This window comes from Lepus europaeus, chromosome 14 (genome assembly GCF_033115175.1).
Source record: "Lepus europaeus isolate LE1 chromosome 14, mLepTim1.pri, whole genome shotgun sequence".
Taxonomy (NCBI): domain Eukaryota; kingdom Metazoa; phylum Chordata; class Mammalia; order Lagomorpha; family Leporidae; genus Lepus; species Lepus europaeus.
In genome coordinates, this window is record NC_084840.1 from 27,002,782 (window position 1) to 27,027,362 (window position 24,581).

Here is a 24,581-nt window from a genome sequence, read left to right on the forward strand (position 1 = left end):
CTCGCGGGGCACGTCCACTCCCACCTCCGTCGTTAGGTGCATCTGGAGCTGGGTGGCCAATTCCGAGCCGCCTTTCTGGGGGAATCGCAGGGCGGGAACTCGGGTTCAGTTCCTAAGGGGTTTGCCGCGTGCGGGGCGGGGCGAGGGGACACGGCCGTGTTGCTCCTGGGGTCCACTTAACCGCGGTGTCTGCTGTCCCCGCTGATTCCAGGCACGGCCCGTGAGCGGGCAGCCCCTTCGCGTCCTGCCGCAGCGAGAGGCATGGAGAAGGCCGCCCCCGCGGGGCGCTGATCCCCGCCGCCCGCCCGCCCACGCCCCCTGCCGCCGCCGCCGCCGCAGCAGCCACACGCCCCCCGCCCCGGCCCGGCCATGACTGGCTCCGCCGCCGACACTCACCGCTGCCCCCACCCCAAAGGCGCCAAAGGCACCCGGTCCCGGAGCAGCCACGCGCGGCCGGTGAGCCTCGCCACCAGCGGGGGCTCGGAGGAGGAGGACAAAGACGGCGGGGTGCTGTTTCACGTGAACAAGAGCGGCTTCCCCATCGACAGCCACACCTGGGAGCGCATGTGGATGCACGTGGCCAAGGTGCACCCCAAGGGGGGCGAGATGGTGGGCGCCATCAGGAACGCCGCCTTCTTGGCAAAGGTTAGTGGCTTGGGGCTGGGGCGGAGGGTGGTGTGTGTGTGTGTGTGCGCGCGCGCGCACGCAGTGATGGGACCATTTCCCTCTGTGCAAACAGAGGCCATCTCCGTTTTCCTCCTCCGCCACAACGCCCCTCCCGGTCCCGTGCCTCCCGCCAGCCCTTTTCTTAATTGAGAAGTTTGCCTTGGAAGCCTTAGAAATGGGTTGGGGAGCTCAGGGACTTGTCTTCCTGGGATTGTGTGGTGGGCTTGTGCCAAGGTTTCTCTGAATCTCCAGCCAAACTCTTAGTTACTCACCCCCATGTGCATCCCGCAGCGAAAGGCAGAGCCACCAGGTTGCACCGGCCTTGCCAAGGATGCATGAACCCTGGGCGCCCACTCTTTGCAGGCTGCTACTCCTCCCCCTCCCTCCCCAGGGAGTGGTTTATTAAGCTGTGAATGAATTTATAATCAGCCAGTCAGATTTCTCAGTGTGAATCATTTCTACACATTTTGCCAATTTTTTTTTTTTCATGAAGTGACTTTCCCCTCTGAAACTTGCAAAATAGCGAACTGTCTCACTTCCCAGCTTATTGAGGCTCCAAGCAAAAAGGAAGTTTTGGCTATGGCTTGAAAGGGACTTTCCAGCACACATGATGAATTAATCCCATTGGATAGAGAAGGAGGCTGGGGAGTGAAAGCTTGTGGGTTGGTTGTGTGTGGTTTTTTTTTTTTTTTTTACCTTGAAGAGAAGCCAGTGGGCCCACTGGGCTTGGTGGCCAAGGATCTCATTACAGAGGGAGGCAGAAGTTCCCTGGTGTGAGTGGCTTCCTTGTTAGAGGAGACATCCCACTGGAGGGCTGCAGAGCACCGGCCAGGGCTGGGTGGATGGGTCCCTGAGCCCTGGGGGCACTTGCATGACGGCAAAGATTCCTGGGCAGGACTAGGAATGCAGACACAAGACCTGGAAGGCCATCTGGTCATGTCACCAATCTGGGGACAGCTGAGCATCTGAGCCTGCAGGCCAGGCAGCTGTGTGTGTGTGCATGTGTGTGCATGTGTGCACACTCACCCTGGGAATGTGACAGCCTCTGAACTTCTGTTGTAGTCAGGTACCGTGGGTTATTACTCTGCAGGTCAAAGAGATCTTGCTGGTGCCAGTGGACTCTTGCCTGCCTTAGTGTCAACTGTAATTACCCTGCTCAGCTCTCCGTGCACGTGAGAACAGGGCTTTTCTCATTTGCAGTTCTGATTTCAGAATCATTCCTTACTTAAGAGCTCGGAGCCCTTCCACCTGGCAGAGGGGTCGGCCCAGGGAACAGAGGCTGGATCCTGCTGTGCTGCCTGTCTTTCTTTCGTTCTTTCTTTTAAGATTTATTTATTTATCTGAAAGTCAGAGTTACACAGAAAGAGGGAGAGACAGAGAGAGAGAGAGAGAGAGAGAGAGAGAGAGAGATCTGCCTCCCACTGGTTCACTCCTCAGATGGCTGCAATGGCCAGAGCTGGGAGAGAGAGAGAGAGAGAGAGAGAGAGAGAGAGGTCTGCCTCCCACTGGTTCACTCCTCAGATGGCTGCAATGGCCAGAGCTGGGCTGATCTGAAGCCAGGAGCTTCTTCCGGGTTTCCCATGTGGGTTCAGGGGCCCAAGGACTTGGGCCATCTTCTGCTTTCCCAGGCCATAGCAGAGAGCTGGATCGGAAGTGGAGCAGCTGGGACTCGAACCAGCGCCCATATGGGATGCCAGCACTTCAGGCGGCATCTTTACCCACTACACCACAGTCCCATGCTGCCTTTCTAACTCACAACCTCAGCACTGACCCCGCATCTACTGTGCGTGTGGGAACCCTTTCTCTGTGTGGGAATCGTGGAATTTTAGTACAGCAAAGCCCCTTCCTCTAAAGACCACAGGCAGCGGAGAGCTTGCTGCCTCATTTGGAAGTTTTCAGGCCTGGCCACGTGTTCCTTAGACTGAGCAGAGTCCTGCCTTGTCCCTGAGGTCACTCGGCACCTGCGCTGCCCTTTGAGCTTCCTTTGCGACTCACAGCTCCCTTGCATGTTGAGACAGCTCTTAAGGTGGAAGGGATTCGCGGGGGTGGCGGAGAAGTAAGGGACTGAATTCTAGTCTTGGTTGTGCTTCATCCATCCTTGTGACCTAGGCCACTCCCTGGCTTCAGTTTTTTCCTCTATAAAATGGGAGTAGACTGGCTTTTGTGTCAGGTTCTTTCCAGCTCTGACACCCCATGTGTGATGCTGCCGTGCGGGCGCTGGAGGAGTGCCGCTCTGAGCCCCGAGAACTGTGGCATTGTCCTTCGTCTTCTTTGTCCGCAGGTAGCTCCTTTCACCCTTTCTTGTGTGTCATGGGTTCCAGACCCGCTCGCTCTCTCTAGGGCCATTGCTGGTTCAGCATCAGTGAGTCCCTAAAACAAGCCCGTCTGGAACACAGTGTGTTTCCCGTCTAAATGTCACCCAAGATGATGAGCACGTGAGTGCTGCCTCCCTGGACCTGTGCTTTGATGTGTCGATGGTTGTAGCTGAATGCTGTGTTCTTTAAAAACGTGTTCACATTTTTTTAAATACAGCAGCCACCTCAGACTGTGCCCTCATGGTGAGCTAAAGGTCAGGGGACAGCTGTTTCTAAACCAGGAGCACAAATGTGGGCAGTTGGCTTTGAACCTAAATAAAGAACTTAACATCTCTCTCAGTGGTTGACTCTCCCTCTCCCCAGCTGGCTACCCCTCTGCCCTGACAGTCCCCAAACCCTTACCGTGCCAGGGCCCTGAGAAGGGAAAGGGCCTGGTCGCCCACGGCCAGGGACCACTCCTCTCCGATTCGAGGTTGGTCCTGTGCTCCGCTGGGCGTGCTCTTTCTCCTGGGGCCCTGTCCTTTCCTCCTTCAGCCAAACCAGGGTCTTGCACAGGACGGGCGGGGCGGGGGGTGGGGTGGGGGGGTGGGGGGTGGTAGAAGCAGTGTGGAGCTTCAGAGATTAACCCATGTGGTGACTGTGGACTCGGAGGCAGAGGAAGTGCCAGGGGGAGGTGTCCGGCCACGAAGGGGACTGAATGGCCCTCAGAGGACAGGACGTTCCGCTGGCTTCCTGGCTTCAGTTCTGCCTGTGCCTGCTCTGTGTTCCTCTTCCTCCCTCTGTGACTGCCGGCCTCTCCCCTTGGGGCGCCTGGGTCTACAGGTAACACTTGACCAGGTCCAAGAGCTCTTCAGGGGTGTCTGAAGGACACAGCAAGGATTGGAGGGTCTGGGGGCATGAGACGGGGCAGCACAGGGAGAGGAAGGCCCAGAGGAAGACAGCCGGGTAGCCTCAGAAGCAGGTCCTCCTGTTTCTTCACTGGTTGGAGCTGGACTCTCCCTGGGTAGAAAACCAGGGTGGATTCAACGGGAAACATCCATTGGTTTCTTGCAGATTTCACTTTTGGTGCCCCATTCTGCTGTTCGTTCCAGATTGGGAAAGATGAGGGCACTTCAAAAGGTTCTTAGAAAGTGTTTGAGTGCAAAACAGTTTTGAAATCCATACATAGTTTTTAATAATATGTATTTTCAGGGCCTGCCTCTCTTGGAGCACCCCTCCAGGCAGCTTTGGCAGGAGAATTCTGACTTAAATAAATCTGGCTTTTCTCTTTCTCTCTCTCTCTCTCAAAAAAAAATGTATTTTAATGAACTTTTGGAAGACCCTCTCCCTCATATGCATGGATTTCCAATTTATTTGCAAGACAGAGTTACATAGAGAGGTAGAGACAGAGAGAGAAAGATATCTTCTATCCACTGGTTCATTCCCAAATGGCCACAATGACCGAAGCTGGGCTGATCTGAAGCCAGGCGCCAGGAGCTTCTTCTGGGTCTCCCTTGTGGGTGCAGGGGCCCAAGGACTTGGGCTGTCCTCCACTGCTTTCCCAGACCGTAGCAGAGAGCTGGATCAGAAGTGGAGTAGCTGGGACTGGAACTGGTACCCATATGGGATACCGGCACTGCAGGCTGGAGGTTTAACCCGCTGCACCACAGCTCTGGCCCTTCCAATTTTTTTTTCTTTTTTTTTTGCACCAAAATAAGCTTATATTTTAATTCTTTTTTCCCATGAACTCGTTGGAATAGCCTTGCCTTTTGTTTGGAGGTGTGAGCTTTGAGTGAAAAGGACAAGGTTGGTGACTTAAGACTTTGCCGCAGTCAGGGTTCCACTCCTGTCAGCTGCTGGCCCTCACCAGTGACTCCCCCCTCCCCTGTCCTAGATTCAGAACCATCGTCTGTGCATCAGCCCAAAGTTGTGACCCTAGGACCTCTGTACCTGGATAGTCTCCTGGCTGGCCCTTGTTCAGGAACCGGGGCCTGTCCTGAGCTGTGGATGCTGTTCCATGGCTCTTCCAGGTGGCCAGAGAAGAGTTTTTTCCTGCCCGGGACCCGTGCAGTATACTTCTCAGAGTGGGGATGTCAACATCCATTGCTTTCTCCTTGTTCCTGTTAAAGATCGCCAGGGCCTGGGTCTTTTGCTGCTTCCCTGGTTCCTTGCTTGGCCTCCCCCATCTCTCCCAGGTGGCAATGGCACTTGTGCCCCTCCTTATCACTTCCCTATTTGCTTCCGATAGCTTGGTGGTGTTTGGCAAGAATGCGGTGAGAGAGAGACTGTGCAAACTCTTACTTGTGGTTTGTTTCATTCTTCTTCCTCTTAGCCATCTTCCTGTCCTCTCCACTCCCTCCTCCCCCGTTCGGCCTCCCAGGGCCGGGTGGTAGGCCCAGTGTCTGTCTGGAGAGGTTGCTTTTGGTCTGTTCCCTCCAGATTCTGCCTGCGTCAGCTGCTCTGCGGCTTGCAAAGCAGGATGCAGGGGGCAAGAGGTGAGAGCCTTGAGGGGGAGGGCCAGGGACAATCAGCATTGGAGTTTTAGGAAGTCATTGGTGAAATCTGGTAGGCGAAGAGCATGAGGAGGGATTTCTGGGTCCCCAGTTAGGGAGAAGAGAGGGGGGTGTGCCCTGGGCCTTTCCTAAGAAGGTTGCACCATGTGTGTTCCCATCAGTGCCAGGAGGGCATCCATGCAGCTCTGGGCACCTGCTCTTCAGAACATCTCCGCTACAGTGGTCACTGAGGAGTGATGTTGTATGGTGGCTTTCATCAGCACTTCTTAAATGAATAGTGACCTTGAACTTTGGTTTTTCAAACATTTATTTTCTGTTTGCATTTCTTTTGTGAATTGTCTTTTCAAAGCCTTTGTAGTGTCTGTAAAATGTACATTACCTACAACTTAGCACGGTGGCTGCCTTTGAGAGCAGAGTTCTAAGGCATCAAGTCTGCCCACGTGGATTTGCCACTGTCTTCACCACCTTTCTCCAGCGCTTTCTCCTCTTCCTCCCCTGAAACTTTGTACCCAGTAGACACTGGCTTCCTATTCTCCTTTCCCCTACGCTACCAACCACTCCAACTTCCTGTCTCTATGAATTTGACAATTCTAGGAACCTCATGTGAAGGAATCATGGCTGTCTTGTTTCACTTACGACAAGCAAGTGTACCCTTCCTTTTTTAGGCTAAATAACAATCTTATTGCACGTATAACTCCATGACACATTTCTTTTTCATTCATTCATCCATTGGTAGATACTTGGATTGCTTCCACGTTTTAGCACCATTTGTTTTTCATTGAGGCCTAAAGAATTTTTAAAGTTTTTTTTTTTTTTAAGTTTTTTATTCATCTGTCTGAAAGAGTTACAGAAAGAGAGAGGGGAGAGGTATCCATCCACTGGTTCACTCCCCAGATGGCGGCAATAACCAGGGCTGAGCCAAGCCGAAGCCAGGAGCCATGAACATCCTCCAGATCTCCCATGTAGGTAGCAGGGCCCTAAGCTGGGCCATCCTCTGCTGCTTTCCCAGGTCCATTAGCAGGGAGCTGGATCTGAAGTGGAGCAGCTGAGGCTCAAATCAGCCATCATATGGGATGCTGGCATTTCAGGCAGAGGCTTCACCTGCTATGCCATACGCTGACCCTAAAGATTTTTCTGATTACTGTGTGTGAACTCGTTGGAAATTAGGTATGTTAAATCATTGTTGTCACGTGTCCCCTGGGAGGAGAGGATGTATTCATTGTCTTCCTTTAGGGTACAAAGGCATCTTCATGATTTGCAGCTCCTGAGCTAAGTGTCCAGGGACATGGGCTGCTGTTGTGTCTGTTTGCCAGTTTTGGACAAGGGTAGGCCATTCCAGCTCCGCCAGTGTAGACCCCTGAGAACCTAATGTTGATGGGTAATAACAGCGTGTACCTAGCAACCGCCCTGTGCTGAGTGCCACGCACCTGCTGTATGCATCAGCTCGTGCTCCTCACAGCTAGCATGGTAAGTGTTGAAGGAGGTGACGCTTCCCTGTTTTATTAGGAAGGAAACAGAGCTACACCAGGGTCCACAGCAAATAGGTGACACAGCAAGAGTTTGAACCTGGTTTCATAATTAACATTCCCAGGAGTCAACCTGGCTGGCAGGCTGCGTTCAAGGGGGACCCTGGCAGCTGGAGGAAGCTGCCCCCATTGGAACCCCAGCCAGCACTCCCAGACATCCGGGTGAGGTGCAGCCGATGACATCATCCCACCACAGTCTCGGCTCCTCTCCCCCGACGGCCCACTCCCGGCTGGACTTGGGGAATGTCTGCATTTGTCCGCCTAGCACTCTGTGCTCTGCTCACAGGCAGGCTGGGCTGACCGAGCAGCTGTTGGTGAAAGCCCTTGGGCGCCGCTGGGCTGCCATTCTGAGGCCCAGCTGCTGCTGACTCGCCCCCGCTAGCCAGCGCTTGTGGGCTCTGCAGGGCTTGGGGGCAGTTCAAGTAATTTGGTGGTCAGCCCCATAGCAGATGCCGGATAAGTCACTGGCTAGCACAGCTGGCCTGGAAGCTCACTTGCCGGCCCCCAACGTGCTTGCCAACAGCTCTTAAATTGGCACAGGTGCCTCTCCATGTGGAGATGTTTGTTCTTATTGTGTCTTTTTTAAAAAAGATACTTTATTTATTTGAAAAGCAGAGAGAGAGAGAGAGAGAGAGAGAGAGAGAGAGAGAGAGAGATCTTTCATTTGCTGGGTCGCTCTCCAGAAGTGGCCAGGCCAGGCTGAGGCCGGGAGTCTGGAACCCCATCTGAGTCTACCATGTGGGTGCAGGGGCCCAAATGCTTGAGCCATCTTCTGCTGCTTTCCTGGGCACATTAGCAGGGAGCTGGATTGGAAGTGGGGCAGTCAGGACTCAAACAGGTGCCCATGTGGGCATACAGGATGCCAGTGTCACAGGTGGAGGCTAGCCCACAACGTGGGCCCCAGAGAACCGTCTTAATCTGTGACCCCATCCTCCTTTCCTCTGCTCCTGTGCTGCCTATGCTGCCTGTCCCTTTGCTCTTGGCCTAGAGCTTGAAGCACAGGAGATGCTAAGGAAATGTTTGCCTGCTCTCTGCCTCTCTACTCACTTCTCACCCTGCACTGCAGGTGTGGGTCAGCTGGGGTGTTACTGCCATGGCTAAGGATGAGCCCAATACTTCTGATGTTTGTTAGGACGCAAGCACAAAGGAGACACCTCGTATCCTGACTGTGTGTGTGTGTATGTATGTGTGCGTGTGTATGAGCAAATGTTCAAATTGGAACATTTTGCTTCCCAAAATGACTCTCCCAGAAAGGAATGTGATTTGTTTGAGTGGAAGTGTCATAAACAGAATGTAGCTGGCTGAGCAGTTGTGCCTGTGTGCACACATTCACACACCCACCCACAGTGCTTTGGCTGTGATGTGGGAAGTGTGACAAGCTCTGCGCTGATGGGCCAGTTTCTGGAAAGTGGGATGTCTCCAAGCCAAGAGAGCAGAGGCACCCCAGGAAAGGGTGGCGAGGGGTCCTGGCAGTCAGTGTGGCCTAGGGCTGGGAGCACTGGATGAACCCACTGACCTCAGCTCGCAGTGGGGCTGGGGGTGGAGAGCCGGGAGCATCCTCAGGCTGCCCAGGGCTGTCCCCGGGTCCACTCACCAGTAGCTCGGCTAAGCGCTAAATCCCTAGGGCCTCCGCAGCTGTTTACCCTGAGGATAGATCTAATCTGCCCCTCAGCCCTTTCTGCTTCTCCCTGAGTGCCCTGAGCATGGAGCTGCCTCCTTTCTCCTTCCTCACAACCCCACTGCTGGAGCCCAGGCCCACAGGGCCGAGTTTCTCTGATGCCCACCACTCCATCCCCCCAGAGAGAGTCAGGAGATTGAGCAAGATCTAAGGGAAATCAGGAAAGCAAAGCAATCACAAAACAAAGCCAACCCAACAAAAATACCCAAAGCCATGCCTGCCTGGTATCTGTGGCTTCCTGCAAGTGACTTGACTGGGTGTCCCAAGTTTGTTTTTTTGGTTTTTTTGTTTTTTTTTGACAGGTAGAGTTAGACAGTGAGAGAGAGAGAGACAGAGAGAAAGGTCTTCCTTCATTAGTTCACCCCCCAAATGGCTGTTACGGTCAGCGCACTGTGCCAATCTGAAGCCAGGAGCCAGGTGCTTCTCCTGGTCTCCCATGTGGGTGCAGGGCCAAGCACTTGGGCCATCCTCCACTGCCTTCCCGGGCCACAGCAGAGAGCTGGACTGGAAGAGGGGAAACCGGGACAAAATCCGGCGCTCCAACAGGGACTAGAACCCAGTGTGCTGGCGCTGCAGGCGGAGGATTAGCCTAGTGAGCCGCGGCGCCGGCCCCGAGTTTGTTCTTACCTCTCGGCTTCCTTGGCGGAGTTTCTCAGGGCTGAGTGGGAGGTCTTAGCTATAAGTTCCTTGCCAACCTGTGGTTCCTTCCCTACCCAGCCAGGATTAGAACTGCATACGCTCCAATTGTAGACCAAGAGGTGTTGGCCAAGAAGCAGACAAGGGAACGAAGAGGTGAAAGGTGGCTGGTAAGTTAGGGGAGCTGCACTTACCTGGGAAGAGTCAAGGCAAGAGGAGCAATCTGGGGCTGACATTGTGGTACAGCGGGTAAAGCTGTAACCTGTGGTGCCAGCATTCTATGCATTCTATGTGAGCTCTGATTCTAGTCCCAGCTGCTCTGCTTCCAATCCAGCTCCCTGCTAATGGTCTGGGAATTGCAGCGAAGGATGGCCTAAATGCTTGGGCCTCTGCTACCTTCATAGGAGACCTGGATGCAGCTCCTGGCTCCTGGCTTCAGCTTGGCTCAGCCCTGGCCATTGTGGCCATCTGGGGAGTGAACCAGTAGATGAAAGTTCTCTCTTTATCTCTGCCTCTCCCTCTCTTTAAAAAATAAAGGAAGAGGAATCTTTCCTAATCCTCTTGGGGCAAGACCCAGGAGTGGCATTGGTACCAACTGCTCTGTCACAGTTCTCCACTCATTTTGCAATCTGGTCATCTGTGCTCTGGTGTGAGCAGGTAAAGTAAGTCCCCTTTAGCCATGAAGAAGATGGTGTCGTGCAGTGAAGATGGGAGGGCTAACAGAGCACCTGAGTCCATCCTGGGTAGGCTGCAACGGGGACACTAAAGGACATGCTTCTTGGCCTCCAGGAGGTGCCCATGGGTGTAGGTGGGCATAGGCCTATTCACAGTCACAACACCTGGGGAGCCTTCGAGAACCACTGTGACCCAGAGCTCAGAGAGGGACAACTTCAATGAGGGACTGGACAGTTCTGGGGAGACCTCATGGAGGAGGCACCATGTGAACAGGTGGCCGTGCCAGGCTGGCTGTCTCTTCTCAGGAGCAGCTCTCTGGTGGCTTCAGGCCTGTGTCTGCCTCCCAGGAGCTATAGGCCCCAGAACACCTCTTTGATAAAAAAAAAAAAAAAAAAAAAAAAAGCTCCTTCTCTCTGTTTCCCCACAGCCCTCAATACCCCAGGTCCCAAACTACAGGCTGTCGATGACGATCCCAGACTGGCTCCAGGCGATCCAGAATTATATGAAGACGCTACAGTATCCTTCCAGCCAGGGGCTGAGCACTCCCAGCCAGGGCACAAGCATGGGGATCACAAGTCTGGTGGCATGTCTGTCCCCAGCTGGTCATCAGAAGCTCTCTCAGGTTGGTGAGGCCAGGCATGGAGTCTAGACAGCGGATGTAAGTGCAGGCCTTCTGCCTGCAAGCAGGGTGGGGTGGGCGAGGGTGGCGAGGAGGCAGTGGGACAGGGGAAGGCCACTCGAGCCACTGTGGCTCCTCTGACCCCCTCCCCTTCCTGTCCTTTCCTTCCTGGGACCCCACTTCCTTCCATCTTCTCTTTCCACCTCCTTCTTCTTGGTCATCTTTGCTCCCCTCCTGCTCTCTTCCTCTTCTGTCCCTCTCTCCTGCCCCACTCTTGCCTTTTCTTCTTTTTCTTTCCTTTCTCATCCATTTGCCTTCTTCCCTTGACTACTCATGATCTGCCAGAGACCTGCCTGGTGCTGCCTTTGGCGTCCCAGGCACCTAAGCTGATGACTTTGCTCGGTTCTGCATGAATGGAGGGGCCCTTTCTTCTCACTTGAGCTTGGAGAAGAGCTGAGGAGCCCTGTGCGTCCAAAGCGGGGTTCAGCCCAGCCAGACTTCGAGTCATTTTCTCGCTGTGTCCTCAGGCTGTTTGCAGTGGGGAGTAGATCAGTTCTGAGGGTCACTGAGGACAACATGGTGGAAACGAGGGGCCGGAAGCGGATGGTCTGCTGGCCCCTTCTGGTGTTTTATCAGGGACAGGAGTCAGCTGGGGAGCTGTCTCCTGGTGGCCAACCTCCTGCTGGCCTCTGTTCTTCCTCCATAAAGACATGAGTTAGCCTGTCCCAAAGGCCGCAGGCTTGCTTTCGATTTGCCTGTTCATACCCAGCCTTGAGGCAGAAAGGATTTCTGGGAACACCGTGTGTGTATCCCACATGCCCCGAGGCATTCCCTGTTCTCCGTGTTAGAGGCGAGAACCTTTCCAGGGAACGTGGTGTTGTCCCTGAACACTGAATGCCGGCACCTCCCCCATGGGGCTGGGTCTTGGCAGACAGGAGGGACTCGGCTAGCTTGTCCGGATGCTTGCCTGGCCTCCCAGTTCCCGCTGCCCGGGACATCTGCTCCCCTGCTTGACAGCTGCCCAGTAGAGTCGCAAGGTGATAGAGGGAGGAGGGAGTGCCAGCCTCCAGGAGTGAGGCTGACAGCCCTAGGAAGGCTGTCCAGTGCTGATCTCCAAATTGGACCCTATGTGAGGAGTTCCGTGTGGTCCAGAACACACTCCTGCTGGAGTAGACCTCGGCCCTGTGAGCTATCCCCTTCTGAATGTGACTGAGTCCCCACTGAGTCTTCTGGAAAGTGACAGAATTTAGATTGTCCACTTCACTGCAGGACAGGGCTTTCCCAAGGGTCCTTGGCCAGATGGAAGAGAATGGGCCGGGGCAGGGGGGCAGGGACCTGTGCTCTACATGGCGCGTGCTCAGCCAGGTTTTCATGGTTGCCCTGCAAGATCTGCTTTGTACATTTTTTTTAATCTGACCCTTTATCATGGGCACTGGCCTAGATCACGGACCACGGGGGTGGCCAGAGGAGGGAAAGAAGCAGGAAGCCGGGGTGGAAGCCGGGGTGGGAGGTGTGTGTGCACCCTCCCCTGCCTCAGAGCCAGAAGAAGGCAGAATGAGGACCCTTTTTTTCCTGCCTTCTCACCCAACTTTAATGACTTGGGACTCTCAGCTACTTTGTCCTGGACGCAGCGACAAGTGCCAGGGTCTGCGAGTGCTTGGCCACCCCCAGACTACAGGTGACCCCAGCTGGCAGTGAGGATGTGAAAGGGCAGGTTCTGCCCTCCCCTTGTGCAGCCTTAGAGCAAGGTGCAGGGCCTGAAATCAGAGAGAGGGGAGCTGGGTGGGCCCGGTCAGTGGGGGAGGGGCTGTTTGAGGGTGGAGTCAGGCTCCACAATGATCCTGTTCTTGGGGGAGCGTTCAGAGGAGCCTTTACTTCCTCACTGCCGTCCAGGGCTCCATTATGAACTGTAAGAAACCAAGGTGTTTAAGCCCTGTTTTGGTATTTAATTTTAGATTGGTCTCACTTTATGTACTAGATAGATAAATTTGCTCTTTGGTAAAGTGAAAAAATTCACAAAGCGAATAGTTAGTCCCTCCTTTTCCTCTTTACCTATAAGATTGTGTGTATTCTATCTTTAAGGTATGCCTCTGTTGTTAGTGGTTATTTTTTACAGCCCTGGGCAGTATCTCCCATGCTGGTGAACCTGCTCCAGTCACCCCCTGGCCCTCACCCTGAAGTCTCCAATTCGGTAGCCTGAGGTGGGTGGTACTGAATGGCATCCAGGGTTAAGAAGCAGGGCCTACAAGCTCCCCAGGTGGTGGTCTGTGTGCCAGGAGAGGAATCCCAGCCATTCTTGGGGGCCACTCAGCACCTACTCTGTAGCTGCCTCTGTCACTGTTGGGGGCACTCACAGAAAGTCGTGCACCCTGTCTGGGCTGCAGTGGCTCCAGGCGGACAAGTTCCTGCTTCGTGAACCCCCTCCCAATGGGTACTTTTTCTATAGGATTCTGTTTGAGGCAGAAAAGTAAAATAGACAAAGCTACTTTTCTTTAGGGTCAGAAAATCCAGACCGAGTTCAGGGCATGATACCAGAGCATCTTTGGTCTCCTAAAGAATGATTTGCTAGAGGCCTATCCATGTCCGAGAACTTGTGGGCCGTCAGCTAAATCTGAGTTGTGGATAATGAGGTCATCTTCTCAGATTTAGTCATCAGTGTTAAGTGTCAGTCTAGCCATGAGAAGAAAGTGATGTCTCCCAGTGAGCTCTGCTGCACGGTGGGTGTGCTCCTGAAAAAGCCAGCTGCCATCTTTCCTTCCATCTGTCCTCTTCAGTCCCTCCATCCATCCGTCCATCCATCCATCCATCCATCCATCCATCTACTCTTCCTTTCATTCCACCCTTCCATCCTATTCCACCCTATTCTTCTGTCCACCTTTTTATCCACCCACCCATCCATCCATCTGTTCACCCATCCATTTACTTATTCCTCATTCATTTAATAATATCTGCTCGCTCACATATGTTGGGCTTCAGTCAGGCTTCATGGATGAAAAAGATGATAAAAGAATAGTCCCAACTCTCAACAAGCTTGTAGTCTAGCAGGCAAATCAAGATGTGTGTTCAGGGCCAGTGCTGTAGTGTAGTGGGTAAAGCTGCCACCTGCATTGCCAGCATCCCATATGGATGCCAGTTCAAGGCCCCTCTGCTCCACTTCCACTGCAGCTCCCTGCTAATACACCTGGGAAAGCGGCATATGATGGCCCAAGTCCTTGGGCCCCTGTACCCAAGTGGGAGACCAGGCAGAAGCTCCTGGCTTCAGCCCAGCTCTGGCCATTTTGGGAGTGGACCAGAGGATGGAGGATTGATCTCTCTCTCGCTTTCGCTCTTTCTCCATGCCTCTCTCTCTCCCTCTCTCCCTCCCCCCCCTTCCTCTCTGCCTCTGCTTCGCTGTAACTCTGACTTTCAAATAAATAAATCTTTAAAAAAAGAAAAAAAAAGACATGTATTCAACTACCCAGAGCAGATTGAAAAGAGCTGTTATAAAGATTCAAGGTGTTTTAGGGCCCAAGTTAGAAATGAGATTGCCAGGGCAGGATAGTGAAGCATATAGTTTGTTGACTACCACCTTCTAGCTGCTGGCCACTTCTGCAAAGCCCCTGCTTCCTCATCCACCCCGAGAAATCAGGATGTGTCACCTCCTTTGCTGTCACTTTCCCTTTACATGCTCCACACAGATACAATCACACAGGCACCCAGTTCTTTGAAATTAGGAAAATGAGACCGCTGAGTGGGTAAGTGGCACGTGGTCTGTGGGCCAGATGGCGTCTCTCCTACCCCCGAGCTGCCAGCTCCGTCTCCCAATCCCTGTGTCCTGGTGCTGGAGTATGGGGTGGGGAGGGGGGTGCCCCAGAGCCAGTGGAGGTGGGACTGAGTTGTAGGCCAGGCTGACAGCTGAGTTCCAGTGGTGACTAGTAAGTCTCAGGATGGGGGAGCCTTGTGCAGTTCGCTCTGGGATGCCCCCACGCTTGTTCTGCAGTGCTCCCTGTGCTGGAGCATGGGGAGGCGGGGTGGAGTATGGGCAGTAACTTCCGGGAACTAACTCTTGGAGCGGGCAATGGTGCACTGAGGGATTTCATACTGCCAAGTGCAGCTGTGCTTTGGTGCCCTCCTGGGAGGCGAGTTCTCCTTTCCCTTTATATTCCTGCATGATACCTAGTTGGGAACCTGCATGCTAATGGATTGACAGACAGACTCATTCATTGTATGATTAAATAAGTCCTCTGCTGTGCTCTATCTTACAGGCTAATGGAAACCGCAAAAGAGATGACCCGAGAATCCTTGCCTATCAAATGCCTGGAAGCTGTCATCCTGGGCATGTATCCTTTAAATTGCACCTGCTGAAGTTTGCTGCGTAGTTGTGGGCTACACACACTGTGGGCTGTTGGTGCCTTTGTCATCCTAGATTCATAGAGATGATGCCTATTGACTGCTTGAAGGGAAGTGTCAGACTCCCCTGGGGCCTTCACTTTCCCCAAATGGAGTTGAACCAAATCAGTGTTAGGCTCCTTGAACCAACATTAGTCTAACCTGTTAGCTGCAGCTCCCATCAGGGCCAGCTCAGACTCATGAGTCACCAAGAGCGCTCTAACTTAGAGGGATCAGAAAGAGTGTGTGGCTTCTTGCACTGATCTGACATTACCACAGGAAAGACATTTAGGGAGAATTGAATCAGGGACAAGAGGGCTAGTATCCAAACCCATCTTTAGGTAGAATCCAAAGGTAGATTGTAGAGACCAATCAAGAGGATGTGTCCCAACTGGCTAGAATACAGCTGACATTAGGGTCTGGTCTGTCCCACATTTTCTGTTCTATTCTCCATCAAACTCCTTGGTGTGGCAAGAATATGGCCTAGAAAACTGTGAAAAACTTATTAGTGGTAATGGCAACTGAACACGATCAGATAGAAGAACAAAGAAAATGCCAAGTCCTCTAGGGTAGACAGCTGGAAGGGACAAAGGCAAAGGAGACACAGAAGGACATGGACTTGAGAGGTGGTCCCAGGTAAGATAAGTTAGATCCTTGAGTGCTGAGCCAGGAAGTGACCTTATCCCAAAATACAATGGGCAGCCCAGACGAAAGCTCTGAAGCAGAGGGGTCACATTGTCAGGAGTGTACTTTTCAGAGGTCGCTCTCTGCAGGGCAAACTGAAGGGAGAGAAACTGGGGAAGGCTGGGATTAGATCTGCAAAGCCTTTGGGAGCTGTTACATGAGGGAAAAGTGATGCTTGAATCGTGGTCTTGACAGTGAGAATGAATTTAGGGGGATGCTTGAGATACCAGTGAGATGGAATTCATAGGACTTGGAGGTTTTTGGATGAAAGAGTTGATTAGGAAGGTATCTACAAATGCAGGCTCCTAGGTTGGACTAGAGTCTGAAGGATGGGCTGGTGGGATGAGAGTGATAACACTGGAACCAAGAGCAGCAGTGAAGGTGGAAGGAAGGATTTGGATACCTATCAACCAACCTGTCTATCATCATCTATCTGTTATCTATCATCTGTGTCTGTCATCTGTCTGTCTTCTGTTTTCTTTGCAGAAGAATTCACATTTATTGGTACATCTTTATCTATCTATCTATCTATCTATCTATCTATCTATCTATCTATCTATCTTACCTACCTACCTACCTACCTATGGAATTAGAGGAGAAGGAAAGGACCTCCCCATATCACTGGCTTCCATCCTGATACTACAGCCTAAGGGAAATGCTCAAAGGGCAGAGTCAGATTTATGAAGAGATGAGCTCAGGTTTGGACAAGTTGGATTTGAGATGCCTGAGGAACATTGGCATGGGGTTCCCACAGGCAGGCACTACACTGAAAATGGACAATTTGGAGCTGTGTTTGGGGGTTTGCAGTTGTTTAAGAAGTAAGAGGAGATAAAGATCAAAGGTGAAATCCCAGTATTTTTGAGTGAACTTAGATACAAAGAACCTTGAAGGAGACTTGAGGAGGAAAGTCAGAGGTAGAAGGAAAAGCAGGAGAGGAGGGAGACACGGAAGTCAGAGGAAGAGGGCAGGTGTTTGGTGCCATGGTTAGGATGCTGCTTAGGACACCGCATCCCATATTGGAGCAGCTGGATTCGAATCCCTGCTCTGCTTCCAACCAGCTGCCTGCTGGTGCACACCCTGTGAGGTAGCAGGTGATGGTTACTCAAGTACTTGTGATCCCGCTACCCACGTAGGAGACCCAGGTGGAGTTCTGGGCTCTTGGCTTTAGCCATGCCCAGCCTTGGCTATTATGGGCATTTAGGGAGTGGACCAGCATGTGGAAGATCTCTGTCTCTTTCTCTCTGTTGCTGTACTTTTCAAATAAAAAGTTTTTTCCAAAGTCGGAGGAAGGATGTGTGTTCAGATTAAGGATTTGGTCTGATCTGTTTTGTTTTGCTCCTGGGGAAAGGCATTTCTGTGCCTCTGTGCAGCCAGTGGAGTGAGTACTCACAGGCCTGACCCGGAACAAGACTGTCCACAGGGGCCTCGGATGAAAAATGGAAACTTGAGCCTGACTGAGCCTCCCTCCCCAACCCCTCCTAATGCCCGCCAGCCCTCCTGTGACACCTGCTCCCCACACAGGAGATGAAACATGTGCCTGGAGACCCAGGAGGAGGCCAGCACTGGGAGGTCAGGCAGCAGATGGCTCAGGGCCCCTAGCCTTTGGTGTCGGAAGACAGCCACAGCTGTTCAGCAGGGCCTCCTGCAAGTTTAATGGGGGTGAACAATTGGCCACGGGTTGCTGTTGGAGGTCAGTGAAGAGGAACCCTAGGCTAGGTTGTCGCTGCTACCTGGGCCAGCTGACTCAGGCTAAAGTTGAGGGACGTCTGAGAGCAGCTGGATACAGGTCATCTTGCTTTACACAGTCATCTTGTCCTTGCAGGATTTTGTGCGTCCAGGCATCCTGCCACTGGATCCTATGACCCACTGATCCTGTGACCTATGACCAGCCTGTAGGTCTGTCCAGTCAGGGAGTGCATGCTCTTGAGCTTCCTCTGTTTCTACCTGGATGATGTTTTCAGAAAAGTTTGGGAAAGCAGGGAGGGTGGAGAGATTGCATGCACACTGCTGAACTCGGGGAAATTTGATTCTTGGAGACAGACTAGAAACACAGGCCTAAATTCTGAACGTTACAGCAGCATCTTCGTCTTCTCTTTGCTCTGCGTCAGCAGCCCCGAGTCCTGCTCTGCACTCAGGGGTGGCGAAGGACGCGACTTGGGGCATCGTCTGCATCTCTCACGCATCCTCTGGGAAATAGCGGGGTCTGGACAGCTTTGAAACTGGTCAGTGTGGCTGCCCGGGAGACTGGGTCTGTAGCCTGTCCTTCCTGGTTCTCTCTCTCTTTTGACTTTAGCCCAGAGCTTAGACCTTATGAGTGAACAGCCACATTTTCTTTTAAGAGAGGGGCAGGAGAGCTCCTATCTCTGGTTTATTCTCTAATTGCTCACAACAGCTGGCCTGAATCAGGCCAAAGCCAATATTTAGGAACACAGTCCAGGTCTCCCACATGGCTGGGGTCAGGGAGCTGGAGCTTGGGCTTGATCGCAGGCATTTCAACTTGTATCCTAACTGCTTGTATCCTAACTGCTAAGCTAAACACCTGCCTCCAGCCATTTTTTTTTTTTTTTTTGACAGGCAGAGTGGACAGTGAGAGAGAGAGAGAGACAGAGAGAAAGGTCTTCCTTTGCCATTGGTTCACCCTCCAATGGCTGCCGCGGCCAGTGCGCTGCGGCCGGCGCACCGCGCTGATCCGAAGGCAGGAGCCAGGTACTTCTCCTGGTCTCCCATGGGGTGCAGGGCCCAAGCACTTGGGCCATCCTCCACTGCACTCCCTGGCCACAGCAGAGAGCTGGCCTGGAAGAGGGGCAACCGGGACAGAATCCGGCGCCCCGACCGGGACTAGAACCCTGTGTGCCGGCGCCGCAAGGCAGAGGATTAGCCTATTGAGCTGCGGCACCGGCCCAGCCATTTGGTTTTAACCTGCTTAACTACATGTGCCCACTTCAACCTACGTGCTGGATAGATGGATTTTCAGTTCCAAATTATCTTCTGAATTAAGGCCACTAGTCTGGATGGCCTCACTGCCTGTGGTAGTGTGCTTGCTCATGGTACTAAAGAACTATAGGTTAGAAAATTACAGGTTCATTACCAGGGCAGCTTTGGCGCAGCCCAGCGGCTGGGGCACTGCTGCTCCCTTCCCTGGGGAAGCTCAGACTACCTCTGTCTTCTGATCGTTCTTGCTCATCCCCCTTCTTGTCCCCAGCTGTTCCAAGTTTCAAGACCTTGCTAATCACTGTGGTGATGGAACAAATCCTAGAGATTCGTTCCTGGATGACTTGTGACGGATGTGCTGGCGGTTCCTCTGTCTCCTTCCTCACTCCCATCTCTCCTTGATGATGCTACTTGTCCCAGAAGACTAATTCCAGGATTGCCCCTGTATCCATGTGGGAGACCTGGAGGAAGCTCCTGGCTCCTGGCTTTGGATCGGCCCAGCTCCAACTGTCACAGCCATTTGGGGAGTGAACCAGTGGGTGGAAGACTCCTCTCTCTCTTTCTGTCTCCTCCTCCCTCTCCCTGTAACTTTGACTTTCAAATAAATAAAATAAATCTTTTAAAAAATAGTAAATAGTCAAGGATATCAAGTGAATCCCTTACAAAAGGATTTGTCTGGAAAATTTAAGATGTGGGTCTGTTCAGAAGCAAAGGGTAGACTGCATTTTCCAGGCTTCCTTTCTCTTCCTTGACTGGGATTCGCTAAGATACTTAACCAATGGGCAGCCTTCCATTGAGCGATTCCCCATCAGCTTTAAAACCTGCTTCTCAGGAAACTGCTTTCACCACGTCGTGCTGGGAATTTACTGCAATGGCCGGTATGGCTCACTGGGCATGAGCCGAAGGGCAGAGCTGATGGACAAGCCACTGACCTTTCGGACTCTGAGTGACCTCATCTTTGACTTTGAAGACTCCTATAAGAAGTACCTGCACACAGTCAAGAAGGTCAAGATTGGGCTGTACGTTCCTCATGAGCCTCATAGCTTCCAGCCCATTGAATGGAAGCAGCTGGTCCTCAATGTCTCCAAGATGTTGAGGGCTGACATAAGGAAGGAGCTGGAGAAATTTGCCAGGGACATGAGAATGAAGGTAGGTGCTTGGCAAAGGGTGATACAGGAGAGCTCTGTTCTGAGATCCCTCTCCCTCTCCCTCTGTCTCTGTCTCTGTCTCTGTCTCCTTCCCCCCTGCCCCCTATTCGGGCCCTAAATTTCTAGGATGACCAAAAGTTTCTTGAGCTTCTCTTGCTTAGTAGCCAACCTGTTAAAATGAAAAACGGACATCAATTATTAGTCGATCTAGGCAAAGTCTATTTTTGCACATGATACTTCCAAAACCAGAGCTCAAACCAACTTGGATGTTATGGCAAAAAGCAACGTCTTGGCCTGCGATTCCTTTTATGAAATCAGATCTGGCATGTTAGTCATTTTATGTTGACGCGGAAGTTGGTTCTGTTTTGTCTTTAGAGTGACTGGTTGTTCCAGTTTGCCTGGAAATGAGGAGTTTCTCAGGACATGAGATTTTTCCGACTAAATCCAGGAAAACCAGGATGAATTGGTCACATTGCTAAATAGTCCATATCAGAGTCAAATTCGATCTCTGTCTGGCCCTATACATTGCAGCATCCTTTGGCCTAAAAATCTAACCTGGTGTTACCATAGCCAACGAGGCCTTACATAAAGTTACACGGCCTTCCATAGACTGTCCTCCTAAGGCCATCCCCCTACCCCTTTTACCTTCAAGGTGACCTGATGTCCACTTTGCCTGAAAGAAAGTCCGTGCACCCATGGGGGCCATGGAGAAAGCTGTTAAGTTGTCCTCAGCTGGCTTCTGTGTAGCACCAGGGCCCTGCCGTCTTCACTCCTGTCCCACCACTGAGCACGTGGGTGAGATGAGAACGGGCTGTTTCTGGGGCAGTGCAGCTGAGACTTTGCCTTCACAGAGAGAAACTTGCTGAGCAGCCACCTGCAGTCCCAGGAGGCTGAGGCACTGGGCTGCGTTCTTTCTGCCATGTGATGGGCCAGACCGCCCTCTGGGGCATGGAGCCCTTGCTTCCTGCCAGTGCAGAATGAGGGGAAGGTGGAGGTCTCTGACCTTGTCCTCCTCACACCTCCGTCCTCGGAGCCTTCTCCCTGCCAAGATCCTGAGCAGGCTGGGCTGGGGTGCTGGGCTGCGGGAACTGGTGTGGTTCACTCCTTGTATCTCCTCCAGATCTTGAAACCTGCAAGTGCCCACTCTCCAACCCAAGTGAGAAGCCGGGGAAAATCGTTGTCCCCCCGAAGGAGGCAAGCAAGCCCCCCAAGAAGGCTCGGCAGGCGAGACAAGTCGTGAGTAGCTTTTCCTGCTCTCTGTGGGGTGCTCCTGGCCCAGGGGGCCAAAGCTGCGTCCTAGGATTGGCCTCTGAACTAGACGGCGAGCCCAACAGGACCATCCCTGGCTCACAGCTCATCTTGGGAGAGGCTGCCCCATGTGCGTCAACTCCCTTCCGCTGCCTCTGCTTGTGACCAGTTGTGCACATAGCCAGAGGGATGAGCCCCAGATGGCTTGCGAGGAAGAAAAGCCCAGAATCCAGGGAGCATGGGAGGGAGTGCTGGACCTAGAGTCAGGAAACCTGGGCCTGGACCCAGCTCAGCTATGTAGGAGCTGTGTGACCTTAGGTGTGTCTTAAAACCTTTCTGGGCATGACTGTTGTAAAGTGGGATTGTTAGAATTTGTGCATTTCCTAAGATCCTGTGGGCCTCTGGGCCCTGCATGGCCTGTGATCGCCTCCAGGCCCGGCCTCTTCCTTGTCTAACTCCACGGCCCCTGTTTTAGCCCCAACACTGCTGATGCCACGCCCCCTTCTTAGGTCAGAACCACTCAGTTAAGAGATGACAGTGTGGAGCTGCTGAGGGTGCCCAGTGTGGCCAGGGATAGTCCACTGGCAAATACTTGAGCCTTAGTTATGCTGGGGACAAGTCACAGCAGCAGGCCTGGCCACACAGTCCGCTTGCCTTGTGGGGACCACGTGGAACAGCACACAGAGCTCTCGGTGGCGTCCCAGCCACGGAGCCAGGCAAAGGGGAGGCAAATAGGGAGCCTCAGTTTCCCCAACCCTGAAAGAGGATGCAGGGCTGCAGGCTGTGTGTGGCAAGGTCGTGGTGAGGACGGAATGAGATGGTGTCGCACCAATGACATGGCAGTGGTGGGCGCGCTCACACAGGCGTGTCAGCACCATTGCCCCGGTGCCATAGAGCAAGCAGGGGACCTTCTGTGGCTTTCCTTCTCAGATGCAGAAACCAGAACACAGAGGAGGTTCTCTTGCACTAAAGCACTGTGGCTGCTCAGCGAGGGAGCAGGAGCTAGTCCCCAGGCCCCCTGGCTCTGGGGGAGGGGGGTTGAGGCAGAGAGGGAGGCTATTTTGGGCAGAACAGGACAGGTTGAAATGTCTCCAGCACCAAGGAGGCTTCCTTCCTTGCTGCCAGCCCATATCCCACTGCCAATCCCAGGGCTCAGCATTTCCAGCTGGTGTGGGATTGGGAAGGGGGGAAGTGAGCGAGAGGCTGGGTGTTCCTGCAGTTGGCGAGGCAGAGGTCCGGAGGTGTCAGTATAGGTTTGTCTTGAGGAACAGGATGGCTTCAGACCCTTCACGTGTGGCCTCTCAACCTCAAGGATGCTCTCCCTGATCCTGACCTCTGCCCTTGACCTTTCGTCCTGACCCCAACCCTATCTTTCTCTCTGAATCAAGTGTCCTTTAATTACTGTCACCGGACAAAGTAGCAGTTGCCTTGGAGGGCTGGGAACAGGGAAACCCTTTGCGGAGGCTCATTTAGCCCGGAGCAGGTGGCTCAGGCATAGGAGGCTGTACATAACCAGAGGAGCACGCCCTTCTGAGATGTATTCCTTCCTGCCCCGGGACAGCCAATCCTTCCCTCGGGAGCTCTGTCTTTAGCAGTTGTGAGTGGTCTAGGGCCCGCTCTTTGCTCAGGACGGAAGACTCAGCGCAGAAAACCCAGTTGTTCCACCAGCAATGGGGTTGTCAAGCCCAGGACAGCAATGCCTGGTTTTTAAGATCATTCTTCCTAGAGGCATGCTTGGGCCCATAGGGACTTTGCCGTCAGGAGCATGTTCAATCTTTAACCAGCAAAGACTCCCATGATGGCCCGGGGATGGTGCGGGCCTTTGGTGCTCTCAGGTCAGGTGGGGGTGGTGCCGGAGGCATGGAGGAAGAAGCGGAGGTGCTTCTCGGGCAGCCGGCGGAGGGCCCTGGGGGCTGCCGGATGTGCAGAGCTGGGGTTGGAGGATAGACCTCACCTTGGAGCCGTCATCTCAGAAGAGACAGGTCGGGGCCGAGCTGGGAAGTCAGCGAGGAAAGACAAGAGAGAGGAGAAGCCATGGCAAGGCCGTGAGGAGGCCAAGGGAAGAAGGGCCAGTGGGGCAGGAGATGGGGCAGCGCAGTCAGGGAGAGAAGGCTCTGGGGTGTGCAGGAAGCAGGGGTCCTGAGGGCCAAGCCGCCCCCTTGCCCACGCCTTTCCCACTGCCCCTCAGAGGGCCGGGGCAGGAGGAAAACGCCCAGGGGAGGGGTGGCCACCGAGGGCAGGAAGGACGACCTGCGGGAGAGGGGCTTCTCCTTTGGCACCCTCCTGCCCCCGTGCCCCAAGTCAGTCCCAGCCCCAGCGGCCGGTGCCTCTGAGTCCAGAGACGGTGGGGCACAGAAACTTCTGGAGGCGGAAAGCGGCTGCACCCAGACCCCTGCAACCCCAGCTCCACCCCCTCCCCACAGCCCTTCCTCCTGATCCCAGAACTCCTCCTCCATCTGCCCACGGGTCCTGGGTGTGCTTTTCTGCAATGAGGGCCAGGTGGCCTGGGAAGCTTGGCCACCCCGGGAGCTCCAGCCCGAGGAGGATTCCACAGGAGCAGATCCAGCCAGGGCACAGCGGCAGGAGCCCTTGCCCCTGCTTGTCCCTCCTTTTGCAGAGTTTTGGAGGTTGGGAGGGGACGCTAGAGGGCACAGAGCTCACCTGGAGTGTGAAGTTGTGGAGGAAGGAGGCTCTCCCCAGGCTCTCCTAAAAATTGACCTCTGAGCTGCAGGCCTGGGGAAGAGGTTGAGGGGCTCCTTGTGGGAGGAGAAGGAAGTGAGAGGTGCAGAGAAGAGAAGGGCTGTGAGAGGCAGGGGGGCCTCAAGAGGACCCAGGCGCCCCGCCCCTCCCACTCCTCCCCCTCCAGCTGTCAGCGCTGCCGTTGTTACGTGCAGGAACCCGGCACACCCGGGTCCCCAGTGGTCTCTGCAGGCGGGCTCTCCTCCAGGTAATCTGGCTTTTGGGGAGTGAATGAGAAGGTGACAGACGGTTATGACCCAGGAGCTCTGTGGACTCCAGGGATCCTACGTAGGGTTGGTGACTCCATCTCTGCACTATTATTTCAGCATTACATAAGGCCATCGGGTCATTTCTAAATGTGCTGGGTGCCGCAAGGAGCCTGGCAGAGGCCCAAGGGCGAGAGAATTCCCGTAACAGGCAAGAGGCCCAGCCTCGGCGGGGTCCCAGCCCCCGGCTCTGCGTGGATCATTTTAGTGGCTTTTATGTCCCCCACGCACCTCCTGCCTGCAGCTGGAGCTGCTTCCAGCCCTGAATTCCTCTCCATTTTTGCACTTGCCTCAGTAAGCCTTCGGCAGGCGGAGGACTGGTGTCATGGGTTAATGAGAGTCAGCTGGGTGGGGGCCCAGTGGCAGCGAGTGCCCGAGGCCAGCTGAGACCAAGCTACCAGAGGGCAACGGAACCCCCACCCAGCCCTCCAGCTATGGTGCTGTTCATACTCCACTCCCCGAGGAGTGCTGCTGTGTCTTCCACGTGTCACAGCCAAGCTTGTTCCTGTGGCTCATAAAGAGAAGGGAGATGCCAGTTGAGATCTGTGTGTCTGGTCCTCCAGGGCCCCAGTGCTTCTCAGCCCTGGGAC

At 53.7% G+C, this 24,581-nt stretch overlaps 1 protein-coding gene across 3 annotated transcripts in view; it reads left to right on the forward strand.

Annotated features, from left to right (window-relative positions):
- The first annotated feature begins 366 nt into the window (after positions 1-366).
- The window catches only part of VASH2 (vasohibin 2), a 31,802-nt gene continuing 7,587 nt past the window's right edge, over positions 367-24,581 (forward strand). The window contains exons 1-7 of one of the 3 annotated variants that reach the window (XM_062210334.1): positions 568-645; positions 9,395-9,483; positions 10,416-10,504; positions 14,285-14,341; positions 14,852-14,926; positions 19,358-19,739; positions 20,859-20,974. In XM_062210334.1, the coding sequence (XP_062066318.1) occupies positions 10,452-10,504; positions 14,285-14,341; positions 14,852-14,926; positions 19,358-19,739; positions 20,859-20,974 (683 nt within the window). In that variant the 5' untranslated portion in view covers positions 568-645; positions 9,395-9,483; positions 10,416-10,451. Of the gene's footprint in view, positions 646-9,394; positions 9,484-10,415; positions 10,505-14,284; positions 14,342-14,851; positions 14,927-19,357; positions 19,740-20,858; positions 20,975-24,581 lie in introns of all 3 variants that reach the window. The other 2 variants (XM_062210332.1, XM_062210333.1) reach the window with 2 other exon arrangements.